This window comes from Nesoenas mayeri (assembly GCF_963082525.1).
Source record: "Nesoenas mayeri genome assembly, chromosome: 7".
Lineage (NCBI taxonomy): Eukaryota > Metazoa > Chordata > Aves > Columbiformes > Columbidae > Nesoenas > Nesoenas mayeri.
The window spans coordinates 32079068-32105557 of NC_137551.1; the positions used below are offsets into that span (position 1 = coordinate 32079068).

Sequence of the window (26490 nt, forward strand, 5' to 3'; positions counted from 1 at the left end):
TACATTTTCTAATTGATTTATTTTAATTTCTTTGCTGTCAATTGCAGACTATTTAATTGAAATAAGCATCCATTTTGTAGATTTCTGTAAAACTTGTCACTGTTTGTGTTGCGTTTATCTGCAGCAGTATTGGATCATAAAGTCTTTTAAGCTTTTAGCCCTAGCTAAATAGGGAAAAGAACTTCAATTGATGAGAAGTTTTCTAGTGGTTTCTGTAAAAATGAGAAAACTGTTTGGTATTATGTCTAGAAGCTTGCCTTTGAAGAGGAGCATAGATCATGGACAATTACTGAAATATACCTGCATCTCTAGCCATATTTATAAAAGAAGATAGAAATAATATTTATGGTATTCATAGTCTTATGAGACATTTTTGTGAAAGTTAGAGCTACTTTGGCATAATATTAATCTCTACTATTTTTAAGTCCAAAGTAAAAATCTGAGGTTGAAAGAATTTTCCTTGTCTGTGTAGGCACAAGAAAAAAGACAATAGTATTCATATCTAGATGAAAATCCTATGGAAATAAATCTCTTTAATTGTATTATGGTTCTCTGGGTCAGGCTTAGATTCACGACATTTACTTGCTCCTTCATGCTCTACTTAAAATTAAAATATGTATTCTTTTGTTAATATTTTATGTTAAAATTAGTTTAAGATATGTGGCACTGGTTCTTTGGAAAATAGTGTAGTTAATCTTTGAACCATGAACTCTAATGTAATCATTAGGAAGACAATATTTGATTAAAATTTGAAATTACTTCTGGGATGGAACTTCATATTTTACTATGTTTTTGTTCTAAAGTATGAATACTTCCAAGAATAATCCATACACAAGCAAGTAACTTTTACAGACAGAAGTTCTTACATGGGCTTGTAGACCTGCATTCTAGCAAAAGAACATCACAATTGTCTTAATTAGATTATTTGTTTAATAGAAGGTGGAAAATGTAAAGTCATTCCTTTTGTGTCTGGTTTTTGTGCAAAAATGATCTATCTCATCTTGTGCTTAGGGATATGGAAATCATTACTAAGGATGTGAAATCATTAAATGTTTATAAAACTGCGTACTTCATAGTTGCTGTGTGTCGTAAAAGATAAATAAAGGCACTACAGTTTGTTATAAATATTGGATGTAAAACTTTCCTGATATGATTATGATGAGATTGCAGTTTTTGACTGCACGACTTTCCCCTGACTGTAGTTATTGCTGGACTAATGTACGCTGTTAATGAATACTGACACCTTGAATGAAAGAATTGAAGTAATGCGAAATATAAATTCTCCTTCAACTAATAGCTTTTTCACAGTGTCACAAAAGGTGAACTTTGTTGAAACTGGCATGTTTTTTTCTCTTTGTATTCATAACCTGAAGTATAGTACTTGTAAAAAAACATTCTAGAAAAGCTGGCAGTTAATTTGAATACTAAATATTATTTGAAGGGAATCCAGCCAGCATTTAAAATACAGATTGAATACAGGAAGCTTTTTGATTTTGGTACATGGTAGCTTTAAATAATTGTTTATGCTTGGGATGCACTTTATATTGGCCTAAATAAATCTTTTCTCAGGTTTTAGCTTCTCGTAGTGAAATAAAGGTTACATTTGCATTAACTTTGACAATTTTGTCCACTCTGTAATTTCTCTTCAATTTTTCATATTCTTGCTCCAACCTCTTTTCATTTTGATACAGTGTTCATCCTGACAGTACCCTAAATTAGAGTTCCTGAGAATTTCAAATTTCTGTCTATATTTACCAAATGTGAAAACATTTGTTGATTAAAATTGAGTAATCAGCAAGAGAGTTCTTTCTCTCTCCTACCCTGTTCCCATGTGGCCTTCAACTTGTCTTTCCACAGGCTCCCAGGCCAGAAGGTATCTTTTGTCCTGATCCAGCCACAGCAATCAGCTGAAGATGGGCACATTTAGATTTCCTCTTTAGAGAGGAGACAGACAATAGCACTCAAGAAGTTTAGTACACTAAATTGTATTCCGCTTCATTTATCAAGTATCTTGCCTGATATTTTGGGCTGAGAAATTTGAAATATCTGCTTCTTGTATCCAATTCCAGAATTCTTAAAATTGTTGGCATTGCTTGCAATTGTGCATTATTGCTGAAGAGAAGGCAGAAGTTACATTTCAGAGATGTGTTTGAATGGTGGTGCGCCCTATTTCTGGAATAATGCAGTTTACATGCTTTTCTGTCCTTAGATCTTAAGTAATCTGGCCTATGTTAGCTGACACAAGGCACAGTCATACCATTATATTACTGAAGTTTACATTATATTTTTGCACACCCCCCCACCCCCCCCCCCATTTCTGAAGTATCATGACTTATCATTTCAAAAGTTCATGAATCAACTGTTAAAGGGAACTAGAGTAATTATGTGTAATTAATAGTCAACATCAGATCTCAAATGCACAGCAATATGCACAAATATATCAAATGCACAACGACAACAATTATTTGAATAGGCTAGGAATATAGTTAGATAAACACTTGTGTAATTCAAGTAGAAGATTCTGTATATCTTCAGTTTGATAATTATACACTAGGAAAAACTGAAGAAGACAGGGACTTAGGGATATTTGCAGATATAACTTAAATATTAAGCACTGTTCTTAACATTAGCAAAAAGTAATTATAATGATAATTGTAGGCTCTATTGCATGCAAGCGTGAATGTGTGTCTGCGTGTATATGCTGTCTTAGAGATAATTATTAAATCTTTGTGAAAAATTTCAGTAAGGAGTTGAACTAAAGCACGTTCTGTACAAATGTAGCCTAAAAGAATATTTGTTAATTTGTCTTTAAAGTAATTTGCTTTGAAACTTTTTTTTAAATTAACATATGCATTTATTTTAATATGATGTCATTAAAATATTTTAAATGTATTAGTTTTAAGGACAAGATGTTTTCTGTCATTTTTAAAACTTTGTTTCAGTATTTTCATTAAAATGGAAATTTTGATAGTTGGCTATCAAGTAGACAATTTTTATTGATATGATTTCTTAATATTTTGCACATTGTTTTCATTGTTTGTATCAATCAAGTTTTACATGGATATTGCTAATAACTTTACTTCAAGAGAGGGACTATATTCCACTGTTTGTATTTTGATATAGGGAAAGACATGGGAGTTAGAAGCTCATCTCACTTTATGGTAAATGCAGGTGTATGTGCTCTAGACTGAAATTACACTTGAAACTAGTCATCCGTGAAACCATAAAGCCCTAGCGTAAAAAGAGCTGTTGACTCTGAAAATAATGTAATTTACTTCTATTTTATTTACAGATTGCCTTCTCCCAGCACAATACTATCATGGATCTGGTGCAGTTCTTTGTCACTTTCTTCAGGTAAATTGCATTTTCTGTTTTCTGAGTGAAATCATGTTGATTCTTTTCTATCAAACCAATATCTTAACCAGCTCATTTATCTTAAGAAATGCCTTCAAGCAAGCCTTTAAGCTGTTTTATCTAATTTGCACCAGTGGAAGATCCAGGCCATTGCGCTGTAACTACAGGCACCTGCTAGAATCTTTCATATGTTCAGTGACATAGTCTTCACAAAGATTAGCTAGATATGTACTGTTTATTATAGTGATTAAGAGAAAAACAGCTATACTGACTTAAACTAATAATTTATGTGTGTGATTTTTTTGTAAACTCTTTTGAAGAATTTTTAAAAATAATGTTTCTGTTCAATAGCTTGTTACCTTTAGCAAAACTCCCCAAGTCACTATAATGCTTTCATGTATTGATTGTGAAAAGCAATAGGTGATGCCTGAGACTTGGTTGTGGCAGCAGTGCAGGAATGAGCTTTAACTGCAAATGGACACTATTCTAGGATCTAAACAAAACCCCACTGAAAGACTTCTTAAAAGTTCAGCTGTCTTATAAAATGTCACAAAGTCGAATATACGTAATTAGTTACGGTGCTTTTAAATCTTCCTGTGAAGATATTCCCCAATAACCGTGAAGTGTATGCAAAATGTGAACAGTGACAGACAACTATGTTCATCAGACTTTCTGTATTTCTAGTACCACCATGCATTTTTTTTCACAAGTTCACAGTATAGCCTTTCTGTATAGCTCTGAGGAACTTTACTTGAAGAGTTCTATGAACAGGCTGACTTCTGTTAATTGCTACCACCAAAAATGAGCAAACACTGAAGTCTTCTGTACCCAATGTATTGGCTAGTAGAGAGTGGTTTAGCAGCTGATGCAAAGCGTTATTTCTCCTTGATCACCACAAACAAAGCAATGAAATGCTGGTTCCCTGAAGATCAGCATAATGTTTTGGGATTTTAGTGTATGGTTTTTTTCTCCTGGGAAGTCAGCAAGATCTAAAAAACGATGATGCTCCTGAAAACCTTAAGAAGGCAAACCCCTATAAAAGAAAGCAAATTCGGTCCAAGTACAATCAGCGGGACCCTGTGAAAAGTAGCAGAGGTAGACTAAAACCAATTTGTTTCTGTTCTGTGCCCTAATGCTGGTTTAAAAAAGGTGAACTGTAGGCTGTTTGATGGTGAAGCCTTCTCTATAGATATATTGCATTAGCTCTTCTGGTGTGGTGGTGTATCTGATATTGTTTATTCTGGGTAAATGCAAAATCACCGTGATCCTGATGAGAGAATAGCTCACTCTGCCTAAACTATAAGCTAGCTGGGAGCCAAGACCAATGTAATCCCTCTTACAGAGAGAAAGGTTGTAGGATAGATGGCAGCTACCCTACCACTGCATTGACTTAGTCCCAGTTTAAGTGTTTTACCAAGGCTTTCAGCTGGTACTCAGATCACGAGGGTCTTGCAGCGATCTGCAGTGTAATGTTAATAATCAACCTGAGGAACCTAGTTGCAGAAATCTGTGAAGAAATCAGGAAATGCTTGAGTTAGTGCATTGTGGTAATCCAAGCAAGGTACAAAAAGTAATGATAGGGCATCCTCCAAAGGCACATATAAATTAAGCCAAGTTTTGATGGTTATGATGCAAAATAGTGTTTATCAAAATGATTTTAAAATTCTGATGTAAGATTGTATGGTATTCTTCTACAACTGAAATGGTCTTAAGGTGCCTGTAGACATAGGCAGCGTGTCTGGGAGTTGGAGCTCTCATATTGTGAAAGAATGGCACACAGTAGATTCATACTTTGCAAGGCAGAACCGAGGAGAGGAGAGGAGAGGAGAGGAGAGGAGAGGAGAGGAGAGGAGAGGAGAGGAGAGGAGAGGAGAGGAGAGGAGAGGAGAAGAGAGGAGAGGAGAGGAGAGGAGAAGCTTGAGTTGGTTCTGAATGAAATGACTGCCTAAAAAAAGTTGTTTAATTGCACTATGTTTCCAAGTTGATTAACTCTGCTAGGAAAATTAACCTATTGCTTGATCAATTGGCTCTTTCCAAGACACAAACAGTACTTTCTGTGTGGTTTTTTTTCAATGCACAGAGGCATTGGAGTTTTCATAGGTGTTAGAAGTCCATTGTTTTCTTATCACAGAACCAAAACAATCATGCGTAACATCACAGCGATGCTCCTGACTCAAAACTGCTGCGAGTGCAGCATCCTCACTGACATCAGAGCTGGCAAACGATCAGTCCATGGAAATGATCCAAAGAAGAAACTGTCTGGTTGCTTGTCAATGGACTAGGAGTTGCAATGTGTTGTAAATAAATGTAGGAAAGCTACTTAGTGTGTCCTTTATGGAAAACCAGACCGAGAAATCTAGAATGAAAAGTTTCCAGTTTAGACACCATTAAAACTTTCAGTAGCTATTGATTTGGATGTTATTTCTACGGGATCACTTACTTAAGCAAGCTATAGAATATTTCTAATAGGAAAATGTTGCAATAACTCTTCCCCGACCCCCTCTAGTGGGTATGGTCAGTTATACCCAAAGACATCATCAATATGTCCTCTCCAAAGTGGCTTTATCTGAAAATTTAGTGTCAACAGTTCGTAGCCTAATAAAATTATTTTAATAAGGCTTGGTTTGTTTGGTTGAGGTTCCTTTTTTTGGTTTGTTTTTTACTTTATGGGAATGCAGTATATGAAAAAGTAGCAAATTATGTTGTAATAACCCAGGCCATATTTGCTAGCTTTATTGACAGAGAAAATAATTGTGTTTAAATACAATTTTTATGTGCTTGATAAGAAAACGTTTCAACCTGCTTTGATAAAAATGCATTTGCATGTCTCCTATCTAGTATTATATTTGCCTTATTTCTGAGCACATGGCAAAACCCTGTTCACCCTGTCTGCCTAGCCAAACTGGTAAATAGATTTATTTGGTAATAGCAGGTATTTTTAAGAAGCATTCAAAAGTATAGCTTAAAACTGTTCTTTTATATGGTGAGCGTTCCAGAATAAAAGATGAAATCCACATTTTACTGCTTGAATCAAAAACAAGTAAAGCATTTTTAGAATTTTCCTGATGTATCAAGATCAACAATTTAAAACTATTTTTCTGTAAGGTTTAGAAATAAAAGCTCTTTTGAAATATATAAGCTAAATATTGCAGAAACTGTAGTGCTCCACACTATGATATTCATAGTGAAAAAAACCCCAAAACACAAAACCAAAACAAAACAAACTGGTTCAGTGACCTTTTCTCTAAGAGTAGGAATGAAATATGTAAGAGTAGTAACAGATTTCTAACAGTCGTATAGAAACTGTCACATTTGTGTTGCTTTACTCCGTGCTTTTTAGCTCATGCCTTGAAGACTTTTAACCGTCACACAAATTGAGAAGTGTGTGACTTTTTTTTTCCCCACCTGCTTTGAAGCAGTACAGATCTCATTAGAAAATTTCACAGGCAGCAAATGTGAATCATCTTTATTCTTATGCTGAAGAAATTCAGTCCCCACAGTTAAAGAAAGTCTATTCCTGTATTACCCTGCCCAGTAAAACACTCAATAAGCTAAAGCCTGACTTTTTTCTAAACTGTAAGTGATAACGGTGTTTTCAGCATTTTCAAATCTTACATTATTATGTTGTTTTAGCTGAGTACGTAGCCAGGACATTTTATGCATTTCATAATGTGAAATGAAGTATCTTTAGTTTCTTAAAACATTATTTATGTTTTTCTTTAGATCATATTTTATCATGCATAAAAATTGACAATATTGAATATTTGTTAGTTTTTATTGTATATGATTTAAGCAAATCCAGGATTGAGAGCAAACAAACTCTTGATTTCTAAACCTACTTTTAAATAAAATGGTAATTAACTTATAACAGTATTCATGCATTTCTCAGAAAACTATTTGTATATGCAACAGGTGTTCTGGTAAAAAATGTGGTTTTCTCTAATAATAAAAAAACAGGCAAACATGAAATTGGTACAGGCAACAAATGTTAGCTATTAGTATTTTTGTGATAGGTAATGATAGGCAACTACTACTGTCATAACTATTTTTTAAAGCCTGTTTGAAATACCTAATACCACCCACTAACTAATCAGGGACTTTCTCTGAGCATACATCTTCTTTTTGCTCTCAGAACAATTCCTTCCATTGTCTTTGGTTCTTGGGGTAGAGCTGCCAGCCGGTGTACTCTAGTCACTGTTATAACGGCTCCTTACTACTACGAATTACAGAATTTCCAATTTGTAATAGGTAGAGCAATATTAAGTATACAGATGGATTTCCAACTTTGAAAGTTGGAAAATCTTTTTTTTGGTGTGTACTTTAGGAAATTCTGTGAAAAACTATGGTTGTTTAGGATCAGGGGTACTAATCTTTCCGTGAGCACTCTGGGCAAGAGAAAACAATATTCAAAATTTGCCCAGTGTTTATTGCAGGAGGAAGGGCTGGACATTTATAGTATGACTGGTAGCATGAGCTACAATAGGGAATCCAGTGGTTACTGAAGAACCAACTTTATCACCCCAATGTGCATGTCTGCATGTGCCAAAATCTCAGAACAGTCCCCTCAGCTGCATTTCAAGCTGTGGGAGTGGATGGCTGCACGTCAGTGGGTTGTACCAGAGCTCTTGAGAGCTTCAGATCCTTGATCTGCCATCCTCTGTGTTAATTAGCAATGTGTTAATTCCTTCGCTTTACCAGTATCCATTGGTGTGTCTGCCTGGCTTTGTGTTATTAATATTCCATTTTGGCATGCTTGGCTTTATGAGATTGATTATTGATCTCTGTAAGGAAGACAAAACACGATGTGTCAAGATCAGATCACATCCACAATGGCTAGGTTCTCAGAAAATTGGTAAGTCTTATAAATCTAAATTAGAATATTTTCTGGTAACATGAAAATCAAGTTATCTTAGCAAAATGGATTTTACATTTGGGGCTAAAATAAAATTGATTTTTCCTTAGTGATGCATTAAGCAGTTTTCACCTCACTTAGCAGCAAATAGTTGTTGGACTTCTACTGGGCCAAGCACGTCTATACTGCAGTGAGCAATCGGAGGTTTTTGTTATTGTTGTTGTTCTTTGTTTAAAATGTTTGTTTTGAAATGTGGAATGTAGCTTTGTGTCTTTTTACTCTCTGAATCACCTGGAAACTTTGTCATCACTGTAGAGTTATTTGATATATTCATATTTCCTGAGAAGGCAGTCACTTGTTATTGATCTGCAGGCAAAGGAGGTTCCCCAGTGCCACTGCACTGGTTGGTCTTCAAAACAATGGATGAGTCATTGAGTCAATTGGTAAACAGAACTGTTTCCCATTATTTCATTCTTGTTTTTATTCTTTCCGTCTTTGTCCTTTGAGTCGTTGGGAAGTGCAGGTGAATGCACTAGTGCTTTCCATATTGCCTGTTCCTCAAAGCAAAAAATAGTTGCTCAGCTTGATATCTGAAGGTGACGTATGTACTTGCTTGATATACAGCAGATATGGGCTTTTCCTTCAAGTAGGTGCATTTAAAATTTTGCATTTCTCACTTCCTGTAGGTATCAAATAGAGTAATTGAAAGCTGTTGGTTGTGCCTGATGAAGTGCTTAATTCAGTTTCTGCTCAGTTCGTAATAACTAGAAATAAGTTCTGGAGATGGTTAAGTGCAGAGGGGAGTTGCAGGCGGTAACAGGATTTAAGAGATTTCTTTTATTTCTAGTCTTTTTTTAGGAAAAAAAAAAAATCTTAAATTGCACTCTTCATTTTGTATAGTGCTGTAGCCTAACACTCCAAAAAACAATTTTGTCACTTCTTCTGCTTTGATTCCAGTGAGATTTTTATAAAAGCTGCCACTTCTGTAGTGGTGTTCAGCCCAGAGGTCTCTGAAGGTGGCACCTGAAATACCCTTCCCAAGACTTCTGAAGAAAGTCTGTCTTTTTTTGAAGGCTCGATACTTTGCAGCCTCCCTTACTCTGAGGCCATTCTGTAATGTTCTCCTATCGGGGATGTGTCTTTTTACAGCTGCATTGTATTTTGTTTCCTAAGAAGGATCATATAGATTATTCATAATTTGCCTGTGATTTGTTTTCCTGCATTTTATATGATATTTTCTTAAGTCCAATTATTTAATTGTTTTCTTAGACTAAAACAACATTGGCGCTCACACCTATTTGTCTTCTAGACTGCTTAATCCTGATCATTTTTTATGAAACCCCAGTTTGGTGTAGTTTAAACAAAAGAACTAGAACAGGATTTAATCTGTGATGAATGGATTAGAGATTTTGCTTTTGTTATTTTAATTCAAAAGAGAAGAAATTGTGTCTTCTTATGACAGGGTATATGTACCAGTTGCAAAGTCAACTTCAGAATTTTGTTCCATATAAGTATATAGTGAAGTGGGGAAAGGACTGATGAAGAAAAACAATCACAAAAAATAAAGGAAGTAAAAAATATTAGGGTTTTCCGTTGGGCAATAATGTCATTGTCCATTACAGCAAGTGACAAGCAGCTTTCTGCCGCACTCTGCCATTCTGTCTTTGCAGACACAGTTGATGTCGCGTGCTGTGAAGTGAGTGACATCGGAGAAATGAGCAATCTGTTTATGGCAGTAGAGAACTATTCGGAGTCCATGTGTTCAGTTGTAATAAATCACAGAAAGAGAGAAAAGTACTAGACTGGTGTGTTATGCTGTGGATTTCAGAGATACTAAAATATTAAATCTAATTATTACTTTTCAGAAGAGACATCTGAATTGAAAGCACTTAATGAGCTTTTTTTAAATGGAATATTAATAACAATGTTCCAGTAAAATTTCCTGATACAAGATGAAGCATTTTTTGTGGAAGATTTTGTTTTCTTTTAAACTTATTTATTGGGCTTCAACAGAGGGGGGCTACATTTTGTCAATAAGAAGCAAAATCATGGAACCCCTGTTGTGGACTCCAAAAGCTGCACTAAAAATTGAGCATTCAAAAGTAGCTACATCATGTCTTTATATTGCAAAATTTGAATTCTCTCTGCATATGTGACCCAATTATATTCTATATTGTGTTTCCATGTGTTCAATTTTTTTTAGTCATATTTTAGGAAATCACTATACAGTTTCAAAATTATATTTCTTTCCTTATGTGTCTTGAGTCTTTTAAGTTGAAATTCTAAATATCATGTTGAGGGTTAACAGGGGATTTGTTTTATTTATACAGTACAATTACAGAAGAATAATGATGCTGCTTTGGCCTGGAAATCTAAAAATCCTTACTCTGTCTTCGGGAAAATTTCTTGTTTATGGGGTTTTTAATTAGGAGAGCTATGCCTTTTTTTACACCTACCACTTCAAATATATTCACCTATTTGGATAAGGCATTGGAAATGTCACATAATGAAGGGAAATGTGTTAATTCTCTGGATTATATTTGAGTCTAATAGATTAAATATTGCTGACGCAGCTTGGTGAGTCTCTAAATGTATTTTATATTTCTGTGATTTATTATCAAACTATAACATCTGTACTAGAGAAAAAGTGCAGCAAAAGAAAAGAATGAGGGAAAAACAACAAAAATAATGAGAGTCCTTTTATTTGAAAGGCTGCTGGAATGTGACATTGGTCGGAAGCCCTTCTTTCCCAAATTCACTAATTCAGCTTGATTAGAATAAATGAGTATTTCCCCCCCTTAGTTTTTAATCTTAAATTTTTATGTAACAGCAAAATATTGGAAAAAAGTTGAAGTAAAAGCACAATTATTTTTAAATAGAAACAATATATTCAATTTCTAATTCTTGAATATTACTGCAGGAAATATTACATTCTGTATTTCATAATTTTTCTGCAAATTTAATGGCATAGTTTTTTTTTCTTTCTTCTTAGATCTGTGTTTTTTATATACAACATCACTTGTTGAGAGAAATATAGAGTATTTCACCCATGAAGGGTAAAACCATAAAATTCTATGAAATATGAAAGTATTTTCCATGAGTAAAAGAAACATAATCACACTTTATGGGTGTGATGCTCTATTTATTCTATGGAGATTAATATCAGTTTATGTTAGATTAAGCCCCTTTGATTGTAAATCTTCTTTATTTGCTGCTTCAAAGAGGTGAAGGGAAGAACTGCTGAGAGTTAAAGTTCACATCTAGAGCTTTATTGTGTAATATATTTCAGAGTCCTTTTAAATGGTTCGCTTTTGTTTGATATTGTATTGGCTGAATGAAATGTGAAAGTTGATCTTCCAAATAGCATTCTGATGTGCACCATATCCATTTTCCCTTTTTAGTTGTATATAAACACTGTTCACATAATTGGTCATTCATTTATACTTTAGTAGTTTCTGGTATGGCTTGTGGTATATTTAATGTGAAAAGACATCTTTATGTATATATACATGAATTATGTATGTAGGAAAATATAAATATAAAATATGTGTACATGTATACATTATAGAGTTACCTTTAAATAATTATTTAATAAAGTTATTTAAAACCCCCTACATCCTCTATCACATTTCAGCACATATACGTAATTGAAAAAATCAATACCTTTTTTTTTTTCCATATTAGCCTTACTGCAAATAATAAATGCTTCACTCAAACACATTTCTTTCTGCCTTACCTCCAAGAATTATTTTGCTGTTTCATTGCACAGCAAAGACCAATAAACCCAGGCTTTGTAGAGGCAATTGTGAGGATTATTTAAACTAGTATGGGAGTCTATTTAAACTATTACAGTGGATGCCTGTACTGTGCTGCCCCACTCAGTACAGGTGCTCTGGGTAGCAGTACTTGAGTAGAGGCAGCTCATAGACTTTTCTGAGGTATTGTTGTTGTTATTTATATTGCTATTTATCTAAGCAGTAAAACAATCACATTCTATAACAGCATTCTTCTCTCATAATACCTACATATTTTAATTTTATTTTTGTATATAAAATATATATATTCACATATATTTCATACACGTATACTTAAATTTTTTTTCAAGTGGAGTCGCTGTGTACATACATAAGTGGTCCAGGTGGTTGTGGTGCAGACTTCTAAAATATTTTAGAAAATAGTATTATTGGGATAATTCAGACTTACCTTGTGGAAGTAACAGTGAGCTTGGATCATGCGCGTCCTTCCTTTTTGGTTGTTGTTTGGATGAGCAGCTAGAGGTGGTCTGAGAGACAGTTAATGAGAATCCTTCAAAAAATAAAAACCTTATGAACTATGCAATAGACTCCAGTGGTAGCAGATGGATGGCATCATTTCATTAGAGTTGTTCAAGAAGCATCTAAAAGTAGGTGCTGCCTTCGTGGAGTTGGCAAGTCAAATCTGACTCAGAATGGGACATAGATCTAGGCTAATGGAAAAATACAAAGCAACAGCCATATTTAAGTATGTACAACAATAAAATGTATGTAGGTGAAGAGAAAAGGGTTGCCCAGCTATTAGTTGATAGGTTCCAGAAAATGGAGTGTAGCCATTGCACAGAGCTGCTGGTCCTGTTAGGATTTCTCAGGACCAGCAAGAATAAGAGGAGGACAGTCCCGTATCACCTGGATGGTAATCCTGGCTTAGTTGGTACCATCTTTCCCTGACTGTGGCAGCCAAAGCTCCCTTAGACCAGGCAGCAAATGCTGGTGGCTGATAGGTCTTGGCTCTGCAAGGTCAGGAAAGATTTATTTTGCTGACCCAACACATGCATTTCCATGAACTTGGAAGCTGCATAGTCTACTCCATCGCCAGCTACGGCCACTTTCCCTCTATGTCTTCACATGTTTTAATTTGCAAACATAACACTTAATTCCCAGAATCATTCAGAACTGCTAATCATTGAAATATTCCTACTTATAACAGTGTTTGTAAAGCTGTGTGATTCAGAGCAATTTAATTAATCATTAAAAACATACAAAAAAGTTATACTGCTCTCATACATATCAGACTCCTAATATTATGTTTAAAGTGCTTTGTACTTCAGATAATCCTGTTGAAATCTTTGGGGCTCCTTGTCATGTGTATATTAGTTAACACGAGTAAGGATGGCTGAGCCAAGCACATCATAATCATAAACACAATGTTCTTGTCAAGTGCAATGAGAGAAATCAATTGCTGTGACAATAATTACTATTCGAAGTCATGGTTTTAGAAAAATAATTGTTCAGTTATTTTTATTTTAGAATTGTGCTTACTTTATAACATATCAATTAAAATGTGCTCTATTTGCCAATAAAAATATAGTAAACAATATGTCAGAAAAACAATTCTTAGTAAAACAGTATTTGTGATCTCTTGGGAAACTTCTGCAATAATAATTTAGAAACATTAACTTAGATGTGAAACTTTTCCTTTGCATGTATCTACATTAAAAAGCCACTGAGCTTTTTTGCCACTGAGCTTTGTTCCTTGTCAAGAATAAATGTCATGGGTGCTCAAAGTAGGACCCCACACAATTTTTAATGTTAATAGAATTATAACTGTACTAGGCTTAAGGTAAAGTTTGAAAAAGTCCTTGTTTTCATCTAACATGTAAATTTATAATGAATTATTATGCAAATAAGTGGCTTGAGTAAAATCATAGAAGAAACAATTATTTGTGCATGAATGTTTACATACATTTTTGGACATTTTATTTTCTCTTTGCATGTTAAATAATAAGAGAATGGGAAAAGAAATAGTGAAGGATGGAAATTTTTGTTTTGTTCTGTTTGCCTTCCATTTACAATATTGGTCATTAAAATATTTATATTTAATTCATTAGTTCATTTTACACCACTACAAAACTAAGTAAATTATTTCATTTTAATGAAAGTACTCTTTTGATGCAATATGTAACTTACAGGCATTAGTATTTAATGAAAAAAGGAGTTCTATAGTATGTTTATAATGCATTCATAGAGTTTAAGGCAGGAATGTGTCATTAATTCCCCCGGTCCAACCACTCTGACCATTACATTTCACAGATTTTCCCCTGTATTTATCCCTGTAATTTGATTTTGTTTAAAGATGATCTACAGGTTTTGTTTTCATTTGCAGAGACCGAACAGCAACATATCCACTAATTCCCTTTACAGTTTGTGCTAGAGATTAATCTTAGTTTTCAGTCTGCCTACTAAACACACAAAATTGTTTCTCAGTTATGGAAAACTGCCCTCTCGCTCCTCTGCCAGGTCTGTGAACCTCACTAAATATGTCCAAATATGACCTCTGTAAGTGAAAAACTTTACTCCATACATTGCATAAATAGTTATGCAGGTAGCCATTATTCCTTACAGTTTTCAGTGTTCTGTGAAATCAATATTACTCTTTTCACACTACCTAGAGCCCTTCCAGGAAGACCAGCTGTCCAGCTGAGCCCCTGCTGCTGGACCCTGCCGTCCTCTTGCAGCCCTTCCTTGGCCACTGTCCTCTGCTGAGCTGGACCTAAACTATTATACTTATGTCCAGGGCTTCCCATTCTCTAATTGTTTCTTGTCTCCTACTCAATACTGAGATGATACCTTTCAATCAGCCTTTGATACACACCACTGGTGATGAATTGCTCATTTTCAAGCATTCTTTTTTAGTGTTTCCCCTTATTTTGTTCCACATGGTTTGAAGGGGCAACTGTGCAAAGCTGCATCATTATCTTCTGGCAGATAATTTCTTTTTCTGGAGACTACGAAATCCTGATAATGCTTGGGCTGCTGTGATTTTAAGTGTGTCTTAGCATGATAATTGTCTTGTTGGGAGGATTTACATTCAAAAGTGCAGAAAGTCATTCACTCTGTCTGTACTCTGGCTCAACGTTTCATAAGCCATCTGCATTGCAAAGTTGTCTGTTTATTCAGTGTCATTCAGAGTCTGGACTAGAGGGTCAGAAGTGATGGACCCAGTCTCTGACCATACGAACAAGTCTGTGTAAGCACACTTATTTTTTGTACTCCCTGTTTACCATCCGTCATTTTGTGTATCTTAGATTATCTGGTGATTGCAGCATAGTCAAATATTCTTTTCCAGTATATATAACATCATTTTATGATAGAGAAAATAAATCATCATAATGTCTGAGTTAAATTCAAATGTGTCTGCTTCCAGCCATTGTTTCCTACCATGCATTTCTGTGCTAGATGAATGAGAGCCTTGGTATTTTCTCCCCATGGAAACTCATGCACTCCGTAGGCAAGTCACCACTTAACCTTTTTGAAAAGTGAAATGACTGAGCTTGTTAAATCATTGTCAGTAAAATATTTTCTCCAACCTTTGAATACTTTTTGTGATTCTTCTCTTTATTCTCTCTGTGTTTCCAACCTCCTTTAGAATAATGCAAAGACCAGAGTATCAAGAACACGTCTGACAGTATGTTTTGGCAATATCTTGTAGAATGAAAAATTCATCTCCCAAATGCTAACTACTGCACACCTGAGTATTTAAGTTTGTTTTAACCCTTTTTTCTTCAGTATCCCTGCAGCAATTCATACTGATTTGGTCATTCACACTGATCTCTAAATTATTTTGGGAATTCTTCATTTCAAGGGGTATATGTATCCTTTGCTCTGTAAGTGGGGCCTAGATTCCTTGTCCTTATAAGTACAACTTAGCGGTCATTGCGTTAAAAAAAAAAAAAAAAAAAAAAAAAGCTAAAATAGGTGCAATTGACCAGTTGGCACACTGTGTGATTTCTTTGTCTTTATTACCATTAATAATTTTTTTTCAGTCTTTGTATCATGTATGGACCTCTCAGCTATTCTATATCAGATCTCATCAAAACTGACTGGATCTGATATTGTGGGAACCTTGCAAACCTGTCTAGAACTTTCTGTTTCTGATGTTGATCCCCTTCTGAGAATTTCTTTCAGAGATATCAGCTGGCCAATTTTTAATTAATTCATTTTGCACTGCACAGATTTCTGTTTTGCCATATTATTTGTGATTGTGCTTTCTTTTCTTCCATGTCTGTCTTAAGATGGAGCTAACAAGTGTACTGGGGGATTGGAGAGCATCCATCTATAGTTGTCCTGCTGTTATACTGTTTCTCTGTGATGTTAGTGTCTCTATTGTGTCTCCTTTCAACTGTCTATTTACTCAAAAACAAAAAGAGGATTTTTTTCTGCTGCCATTCCATTCCCCTAGCCAAGCTGACTGTATTTCTTTATACCTTTTTAACTTGACTGTTTTTGAGATGCAGTGATGGCTGCTTCAAGATACAAACATACTATAGATGTGTGCACTGGCATCCCCATGCTCTCTGTTTTGTTCCTTATTCGTTTTCTAAACTCTCCTAAAATCCTATTTGCTGTTTGACTACCACTAAACATTCAGTTGGTATGTTCAAAGAACTATCTTCAATGACTTCAAGACCATTTTCCTGAATGGTAATTGCTAATTTAGAACCTATCATTGTGTATTTGTAGCTAGACTTTTTTTCTTGTTCACATTGCCTTCAGCTCATTGGCACTGAATTTCATTCTCTGATTTTACTGCCAAGTCACTCAGTATTGTGAGATCCTTTGCAGTCAGCTTTAATTTTTATTGTCCTAAATAAATGAAGGCTATTATCTCACCACAGCCTGGAACCAGGTTAGTTTGACAAAATCTGTTTTCCCTGTCTGTATTCTCTTTGTTAACGTGAATTTTGGTATTTTTTTCCTTCTGATTTCTTATATTAAAAACCAGAGAAGAAAGTCAAATATTGCAAAGAAAAAAATAATACAAAAGTGTTTACTTAACATTTCACACTATCAAAGCTGTAATTTCCAATGATTTCTATTTTTTTATGGGTGTGTCTTTGAAACACTTGTCTCTGATTTTTACTTTGCACAGGAGCTAAATGGTGTTTTATCTGACAGGAAAGTTTAATGTGTGACCCAGCTCCATCATTGTACAGAGCACAGAAGCAATTTGGCCAGAGTTTCCAGCCAGAACTCTCCAACTTTTTTTCTTCTGCTTAAGAGACTTGTTCAAGGAATTAATAAATGTGAAGGGCAGAATTTTCTAAGGAAAGGGATTCAGTTCCTGGTCATAATGAAGCAGTAGCACAGGGCAAGGCTCTCTTAGTTTCTTGTGGCCAGCTGTCTTGATTATATTCATGTTTTTCAAGTTTCAGTAGCTTTGAGTTCATTTTAAACAGAGCTGCTGGTGTTTCCCAAATTTAGGTGTTTGGAAGGACTGTAGAGGAGGAGAAAAGCAAGTGAGATGGCTTGCCCTTATTTCATGCGCAGCATGCCAATTTGTAGCAACATATCCGTTCTCCGATGTTGCCCTGAAGCATCTGTTGCAGTTACTAGCTAGACAATAGAGAATATGATAGGGAAAACATTTCTAGGAAATAGTATTTGTAAGTAGCTATTGGTGTAAAAAGCTTAAAAGATACTGCTGCGAAACTGAATCTGTTCTGGTGGTCAGTGGGCAGGGGTTAAGGTCTGCTTTTCCCTAGGTGCCAAATATAAATTGACAGTCAGCTTGTACTTGCTTTGAAAGGAGCCTGGAGAAAGGGAGACAGGCAAAGATAAATTTTACAGAGTGAAAGCAGTGCATCAAGTGGTGTGATGCATTAAACAAAACAGTGGAAGTTCTCTGGTGATCAGTTTCTGTCATTACTTTCTTTGTGTTACTTAGATATTATGTTGTAAAAACCCACTTAATATAAACTCTTCCAGTAAGAAATAATGTGTTAATAAGATGGTGTATCAATTAAAATATTCTTACTGCATTAGTTCCTTAGTTTCTTTCAGTGAAGATGCCTCTAGAAAGATGATTTACGCCAAGACTCATTAAAGTGTAAGGCTGAGATTTCTCTTCTGAATTCCCCATGGTTCTTGAACTAGCACTTGCCCTCTCGCATCCTTTTATTACAGATCCTTGACTCTTCCAGCAATTTTCTATTAGCAGAATGGTTCTTAGATATGCTGAACTGTTCTGATCCATTGATCAGAACCAATCAAAATTCCACGTACTCTTGTTTTTAAAAGGATCTGTGCCAAGAACCAATAAAAGCTCAACACAGTATTTAAAATGATCCTACAAGGAGAGAAGGAGAATATATCTTCCTTTCCATAAAAATCCCCAAGTCCCAAAGAACATTTAAAAACTGCTAAAAAACTGCTGGTAGTTGACATTGGCTGTTAAAGGGAAAGTCAGACTTTGCATCTAGAAATGATTCTTTAACCATATTTTTACTTTAAGGTTCAGAATAATCAGCCTTCTTGGAGCTAAACAGGCAGAATTAAGTTTCTTATGTAAAAAACCAAGCTGTTAATTGTGTTTTCTACACACAAACCACATTATATATTTGATACTTTTCTCTCTGAAACTTGGCTTCACTCTGGCAGGATTTCTCAAGGATATTCAAAGAAGAAATTGATAAAAAAGAATTTTGAAAGCTTGTAGTGAAAAGAGCTTTGGTTGAATAAGATAGTGATAGAAAGCCGTATCAATTTGTATTATATAAACATCAAGGAGAGCTTCTGTTCTGGAAAGTGCCTTTGAACATACTCAGAACAATGGTATTTTTTTGTTATTGTTAAATATTCAGCAGTATAGCTGATTCTATTGTCCTCAGACCAAGGAATGATTGGGTGCTATCATTCTATTACCTTAATAGTGACATTAAACTACAGTTGCCATGAACAGTTTTCCAATAGTCTCCATATTAGGGATAAGTATTGAATGCCATGAGCTGATACTGCTGGAGAACTATCTTCTTATCTTCTAGGTCATAAGTTCTGTTTACAGCATGATACAGGGAAACGTTGTTACTGCATGGATAATGATTATATTTTGCATTTATGCACAGTTGTCCTCTGAACTTCAGAGAATTCTTGGTATTTCCTATATTAGTTAAAGAATAGATTTTGAAGCATTTTGGCAAAAAAACCCTACAGATGACTTGTATAATTCAGTAGGTACAGGGTTCTATTAACTGCAAACAGTATGTATAGCAGGTGTGCTAACGTGACTGAAAGTTTTTCACACACATGACTGAAAGTTTTTCACACAGCTAGAAAAGCCAGATATTTTTATTAAAAAACTGTCTAAAAAGTTAACATATCTTCTGACTGCTTACATTAAGTGTCAACTTTAGAAGCCTTTTGTCAGTATCCAGAAATTCACTCAAAGAGGTTGAAAGTTCAATCATCTTTCGACCAAAATCCTTTATGGACTAAATCTTCCAAAGACAAAAATATTGGAGCAAGAGAGAAGATAAATACTCCCACTGTGAACTGCAGAAGTTTAATAATTTTGTTGGGGTTTTTTTGCTGTTTTTTTTTCTTCTGTTGTGTCTTTTGGACTGTAACATAGTGATGTTCTTTGGGATGATTTCCCTGAGCAATTCGCTATAGAAATACTCAATATGATAAAACAGACCTATTGTCATGCACAAACCTGATTCCTGAAACTAATCATACACCCTGAATATTTATCAGCATCCCAGGAAATTTTTCAGGATTTACAAACTGGGAGAAGTATAAATCAGTATAAATATTTTTGCTGTAGTTCATCCTCTTTTTCCATCTGCTGGATGTGGGACATACATTGCATATTTGTTGGGACTGTTGTGGGTATGTGGATGGTTGTAATGGAGCTTATATCATGCTAATGGAGATAGTCATAACATTTTATGGAGGCAACCACAGCGTCAGAAGTGTATATTCTCTTTTGACTTTGAACTTGGGTGGTTGACTGTTGTTTGTCATCCTGGTAGAGTTTAGTTTTTGTCTATTTTTGTGTTTTTTTTTTTTCCAAGCTTAGATGTATTTTTATTACCTTGAATAGCCTAAAACCATAAGCTTTTTCAGACCATTATGTTACAATTACTTTCTTTTTTATTTTTTTTTTGTAATTGCAGTTGTTTCTTATCCTTACTGCTGGTAGCCGCTGTCGTTTGGAAAATCAAACAAACCTGTTGGGCTTCTCGACGGAGAGAGGTATCAATAACTTTAAGATTGTTATGGTAGCCTTGTATTTCAGAATAAATTGACAGTTTTGATGAACGATCACACCTCCACTTTATCCTGTATACACAACTTAAATATCCCTCTAAACATTTTTATTTTTACCCTTGACTTTTTTATACTGAAGAATAAAACTTTGTTTCTTCCTCCTGTCAAGAATGATAGAAATTGCAGCACTGGGTTGCAGAAAGCTAAGTTTTCCATATGGTGGAATATTTAGAATATATAGGATAGAAGAGAATAAAATCTTTCAGCTGGAAGAGACCTACAAGGATCATTCACCAGGGGCCACATCAGCCTCATGGTTGCCGTCCAAGGGATGAATGTAATTTGAGGACTGAAGAAATGTAGGAGTAGTTACATTTATACAGTCCTCAAATCACATCTGGCCCTTTGACAGCAACCGCGAGGCTGATGTGGCTCCTGGTGAAAATGAGTGTGACACCACTGATCTAGCCTGACCACTTCAGGGCTGGCCAGAAGTTAAAGCACAGTGTTAAGAGCATTGTCCAAATGTCTCTTAAACACTGACAGGCTCGGGGCATCAACCACCTCTCCAGGAAGCCTGTTCCAGTGTTTGACCATGTTCTTGGTACAGAAATGCTTCCTAATGTCCTAATGTGCAGCTTTAAACATTCCCACACATGCTGTAAGTGGATGGCAGGTGGAAGAGCTCAGTGCATCCCTATCCATGTCCCCTCCTCATGGAACTCAGAGTGCGATGAGGTTGCCCCTCTGCCTCCTTTTCTCCAAACCAGAGAACCTCAGAGTCCTCAGCCACTCCTCACAGGACATGCTTTCCAGCCTTTCGCCAGCTCTGTTGTCCTGCTCTGGACACATTCAAGTACCTGAACATCCTTTTCAAATTGTGGGGAACTGAGCTGCACACAGTGCTTGAGGTGAGGCTGCGCCAAGGCTGAATACAGAGGGATGATCACCTCCTTTGACCAGCTGCTTATACTGTGTTCAGTGCATCTCAATGCTCCTAATAGTTTCAAAACAATAGTGTGAAAACCTTGGTAAGTTGAGTGAATACAGAGGATCATTGTGTAGCATCTCATACTTTCTATGAAGCAGTTTGATGCTGGGACTTAGACTGTAGAAGTCATCGGAACATACAGTAGGAGACAACTGTCTCTGCAAAGACCTTATATTTTCTTATTATTTTCTTACTATTTTTTTAAGTCTAAGCAAAATTTTATCTCTATTAATGTCGGTAGTTCTGTCATTAAAACCATGGCACAATTGAAGCTTTTCCATAAATGCTGATGCATAAAGTCACCTTGTTCTTTTGTTGTCTAAATTGTTATGCCCATATTGGAAAATTTGGCCCAAATGTTTGTTCTTACCCGTTAAACAAATTATTAAATTTAGATGAGATTAAACTTAGGCTATATATACTGCTACATGTATATAGCATGGTTCAGATGATGTATATTAATAATTGCAATATTTCATTGTGTTCTTATAAATAAGATGTATCTTTTTAGACAGTGATTTCCACCCCACCTTGGAGCTTCTCATCTTGATAGTTTTTGAAAACAGCACCTACTTAATGGTACTGTAATCTAGTTTGGGGTTTTTTTTTTTTTGTTTGTTTTGTTTTGTTTTTACAGGCAAGACTTTTTCCAATTAATTAATTTTTCTTAATATACTGGCACAATGAATGTTTAAATAACTTTTTTTTTTTTTTTTTTTACTGTAGATCTACAGTGAGTTTATATATGCTTTAAAAGTGCCAGGTAACTAGAGCACTTACAATTTTCCTTCACTGAAATTATGGCATACTGATGCCCAGGCTTAGCTTTGAACTGGTGCTATGAAGAAAAAATGTATATTATTGTACTTATTTCATTTAGGTAGTTTTTTATTCAGCTGAATATTATTAGCCATATTCTTCCTCTAAGGGCAAGTGCTCATATATTTGTTATTAGTTTGCAAAATACAGATGGAAGTTACTTTAAACCACTGTATTCTATCCAGCTTATTAATATTTTGTTTGAATTCATCAGAATACTTTGTTAATAGTTCTGTGCAACATTATATTGTGATGGAATGTAGCAGTTATTTCATTTCTCATGTTAATAATGTTGTTTTATTGACATGTTTAAGAGCAAATATGAAGATAGGAGTTTACATATCTAAGGGTTCTAGTCTGTTTTCCATGGTTACTCTCCTAGGTGTTTGAAATATACCGTGTGTTTCAAAAACACAGACCCAATTTGAAATCTATATCTCTGCAACCACAAACAACCCATGAATGAAACTCTTACCACTTGAAAGCATTACTACAACTTGAAAAGCTTACTCAAATTTTATAACTCATTAAACTCTCTGAATTATAATCTTTGTTAACATGTGTAACATGTTGCCATTGTGAAGTACACTGCTTTGAAATTGGGTCCATCTTTTTGAAATACCCTGTAGTAATTGTAAGGTAGTGTGTAGGCATCATCCCATAAAAAACACATTCTCATATAAAACGTTTTTGAAGTTTTCCAAGTTTTATTTTCAGAATGTCATTAAAAACATTTCTGAGACTGTATGAAAGCTTATATAAGCTGACTGACAAATACAACATAAACGTAAATCAGCTTAATTGGAAGAGCAAAATAGAAAGAAATACTTGGCAACTGGATTAAAACTTTCAGAGATCCATGCTCCAGTTCTGATCCTTGCTTTTCCTTGTGTGCAACTGGATAAACTTAGTTGTGTCCCATTCAGAAATGTTCCTTGTTTAATTTCAAAATTACATATGTATTTTTTCCTATTTTAAGAGGTATGAAACAGTACCTAGAGTGTGGTAGCAAGAAGAATTTTAAATGTTTAAGCAAATGTCTTATGTTTTCAATCTACTAAGGCACATCAGCAGCAGTTCATGTCAAATACAAGTTTTTGGTAATGCTCCATGTAATATTTTCCTTTAATCTGGATCAGAGAACATGTTTTTATAGATAGCATTTTTGTAATGTTTTAGAATGAAGTGTTACAAATAAATTACACGAATAACATACAAGTAGAAGGCGATCTCTTGCTGAAAAGAATTCTGGAGTACCTACTTTTAAAGCCCACCCGTTTAGTCTGATGAGCTTTCTATCTCTTTCATTATTCTTGAAAGAAATTTTTCACTCTTTAGATGTTACCTTCAATGTAGACATAAACTACAGTAAGAAGTGAAACATAACAAGAACAAAAATAAATATGAAAAAGCATGCTGTTAATAGCTATTCATCCATTTATTGTTCATCCCAATCTCTCTTCCCCTAGAGGAGGAGAAACATCACTATCTAGTTCTTGTGATCTTTTAGTAATTAATTTTATCAGGGTGTTGAGGTAAGCAAACATTTTAAAAAAGTTTTCATAGACTTCTACGGGTAGCTGAAAATTCAGAACTTTGTCCTCTTTACCTTTTGAATTTAATGCTTAGCTAAATTGGGTCATTATTGATTCCAGTTTGAATGTAGCATGGCATCAATCCGATGAAAAGCAAGAGCAAGTTGTTTGCATTGTGTAGTGGGAATGTCTTAATTTTGCCATGAATTTAGAAATCTTCTCTCGAGTTCCTTTCCCAATTTATTGCTCATTGAGCAAATATTTGCTTTCCACTGCTCAGAGCACTGCCCAAATCTTACTGAGCCGTTCATTTGAATTTAGGCTCTGTTACATGTACATGCAAGAAACTATTATATGTATACGAAAACAGACAAATAAATAAATAGTGTCTTTTGAAAGATTTTAAATGATGTTTGTCAACACTGAATTTCACTTTCCTTTCCCCGTATCTATTGGTCTTTTGATTTAGTTAGTTGAAACAATTTTTCCCTAAGTCAAGCCCTTGAGTTTTGGTAATATTTTGTACTCATGACAAAATTTTTCTTCTCATCTTTTTCCTACTTACATAGATGCCTCTTAATATATACTTTATCTAAGGCTTTTTGAACATCTATATTTATACTTTAACTCCTGGCCGAGCTTCTCTTCTTCCCTGCTTTCTGAAAGAGCAAGAAACAGCAGATAGACTCTCACCTTATACCATCAAAGTTATTCATCTTCTGCATTGAAAGAAAATGGGAAGCATCATACTTTTATTTCATAGTTCCAAAAAGATCAATGAAACTTTGAGCAGGAGAACATGAACAACCTCCTGCCTGGCATCCCTTGACACCTTCTCCCACCCATCCCTCCTGTGGATCTGTGACACTTAAAAAAGGGCTTTTAAGGAAGGCTCAAGTAAGATAGTGAAATATTGCTCATCTGAGAGAGCTTTAGCCTTGAAAGGAATATTATAGAATATGATGATTTCCAAATCATTATACTCATGGCACTGTCTTTCTTGATAAACAAACCAGAAGGAAATGGGAACATTCTCTTGGATACCAAACCTCAAATTCCTGCCTACAGAGCAGGATAACATTTGCAGGCAAGCATGGAAATTCACGTGGGAGTAGACAAAGGGCAAGATATATTTGTCAAATAAGTTAAAGGAGTTTCTAAGTATTGCAAAGTTTAGGAGCAGCAAAAACATTTTTAGAAGAGTCATATACCACATAAAAAGATCAGGTGTGTACTCTAGGTTTTAATCTCTCATCCTTCTTTTTCCTCTGAAGACTCACAAATCTTTCTACCAGTGCCTTTCTCGGTGAAATTTCACTTGTTGGTTCGCTGGATGAAAAACTGAGACCTGTCATTTTTTCCCAAAAGATTTGTTAGGCCTCTTGCATTTTTTACCTGGAATTCACCCAAGAGCCCATCCATGCAGTTTCAATCTGAATCTGTTTTCCTTCTTTATAGAAAAATAAAATATATATCACCCAGATTTACTAAATAAGAAAATTGAAGAGAGTATTATTTGTTGTCTCTGCATGTTTCATATCTCAAGTATTCATTCAATCTTCTGTTGAGAATGGGTACAAGAGAATCTATTCATACATCATTTTACTGAAAAGCTTGATAGGTTGCCTGCCAGTTCTGTAGTGGCTCGAAGCTTTTCTCTCATGAACTTCTCCTGATTGAAAGGCACCACACTGCAGATAAAATTTGCATCCAAATGATTTCTTATTAATAGTGTGTCGAACTTTTCTTTTTGCTGACAAGGTCGAGGTCACTAACAAAGCTCATACAGATGAGATTACAAACGACACAACTTCTATTTGAGGCGTTTTAGCAACGTGTTTGTCCTTCATAAAGTAAAGCAGTTGCTGCTCAGATGCCCTTTGTGCTATTCATTCAGCCAGATGTTTTAAAGAAGCATGCAGTCACTGATGGACATACAGACGTACTCTTCCTCTCCCATAACAGACACGCACAATATGTTGTGTATTGTTACATACATTTGTTTATATTGGATCAGTCAATTATAGGCTGCCCAGGGGAGTTGTGGGGTTTCCTTCTCTGGAGACATTCAAACCCGCCTGGACACGTTCCTGTGTAACCTCATCTGGGTGTTCCTGCTCTGGCAGGAGGATTGGACTAGATGAGCTTTTGAGGTCCCTTCCAGTCCCTGACATTGTGTGATTCTGTGAATTAGTGCAAATGCAGTTTTACATGAAAACGTATTTTTTACGTATTATTGTAATTACACATCAGAAAGGGCTTACATATCTTAAAAGGATGACTTAGAATCTTATTTCCTCATGTAATACATGATAAGTCTCTTGAGAAAGGAGGAATTAACACATCATTGCACATTTATGTAAAAATGTTTGAAAGCATGTTATTATAAGTGTAAAGTGCTTGCCTAACTTTAAAGGTTAATATCATTCCTTTATTGGAATTTTCATATTTATATATAGCATTTCATTATACAGTCAGCTGTGTACCATTTGCATGTCTGAAAGAATAGCATATACAAGCGTAGAAACATGGAATTACAGAAAATTCTTGCTTTCTACAGTGTGTGGGTGCCACACAACTTATTACTTAATTTTATTAAATAAGCTTATGTTTAAAAAAACCCCACCTCTCTACCCTTAATATTAAGGTAGTTTTATTCTCTTGAATATTTGAAGATTCTTAAAAAAAACACAAATAAAACTGAAATAGAATATTTTTTTAAATATTTCATGTAATAGCTTTAGGGTCATTTCTGTGGTAACCCTAGTAAGAACAAGAAAGTTCAGTTATGTTGATAGTACTAATGAATGTAGGCAACATGTTAATTTCAGCTAGAGCTTTTTTTACTTTATATTGTAATGACACTTTAATTTTTAAAGTATTCCTTTAGAAAAGGCAATTATGGCTCTTGGTGGA

The 26490-nt window shown here is 34.9% G+C and overlaps 1 protein-coding gene across 1 annotated transcript in view; it reads left to right on the plus strand.

The window, feature by feature from the left end:
• Nucleotides 1–26490, plus strand: part of ATRNL1 (attractin like 1) — a gene marked incomplete at both ends in the record, with an annotated part of 484917 nt that overhangs the window by 246482 nt on the left and 211945 nt on the right. Inside the window, 2 exons of the mRNA XM_080348357.1 lie at nt 3293–3354; nt 20136–20214. Coding sequence (XP_080204483.1) covers nt 3293–3354; nt 20136–20214 — 141 coding nt within the window. The remainder of the gene's footprint in view (nt 1–3292; nt 3355–20135; nt 20215–26490) is intronic.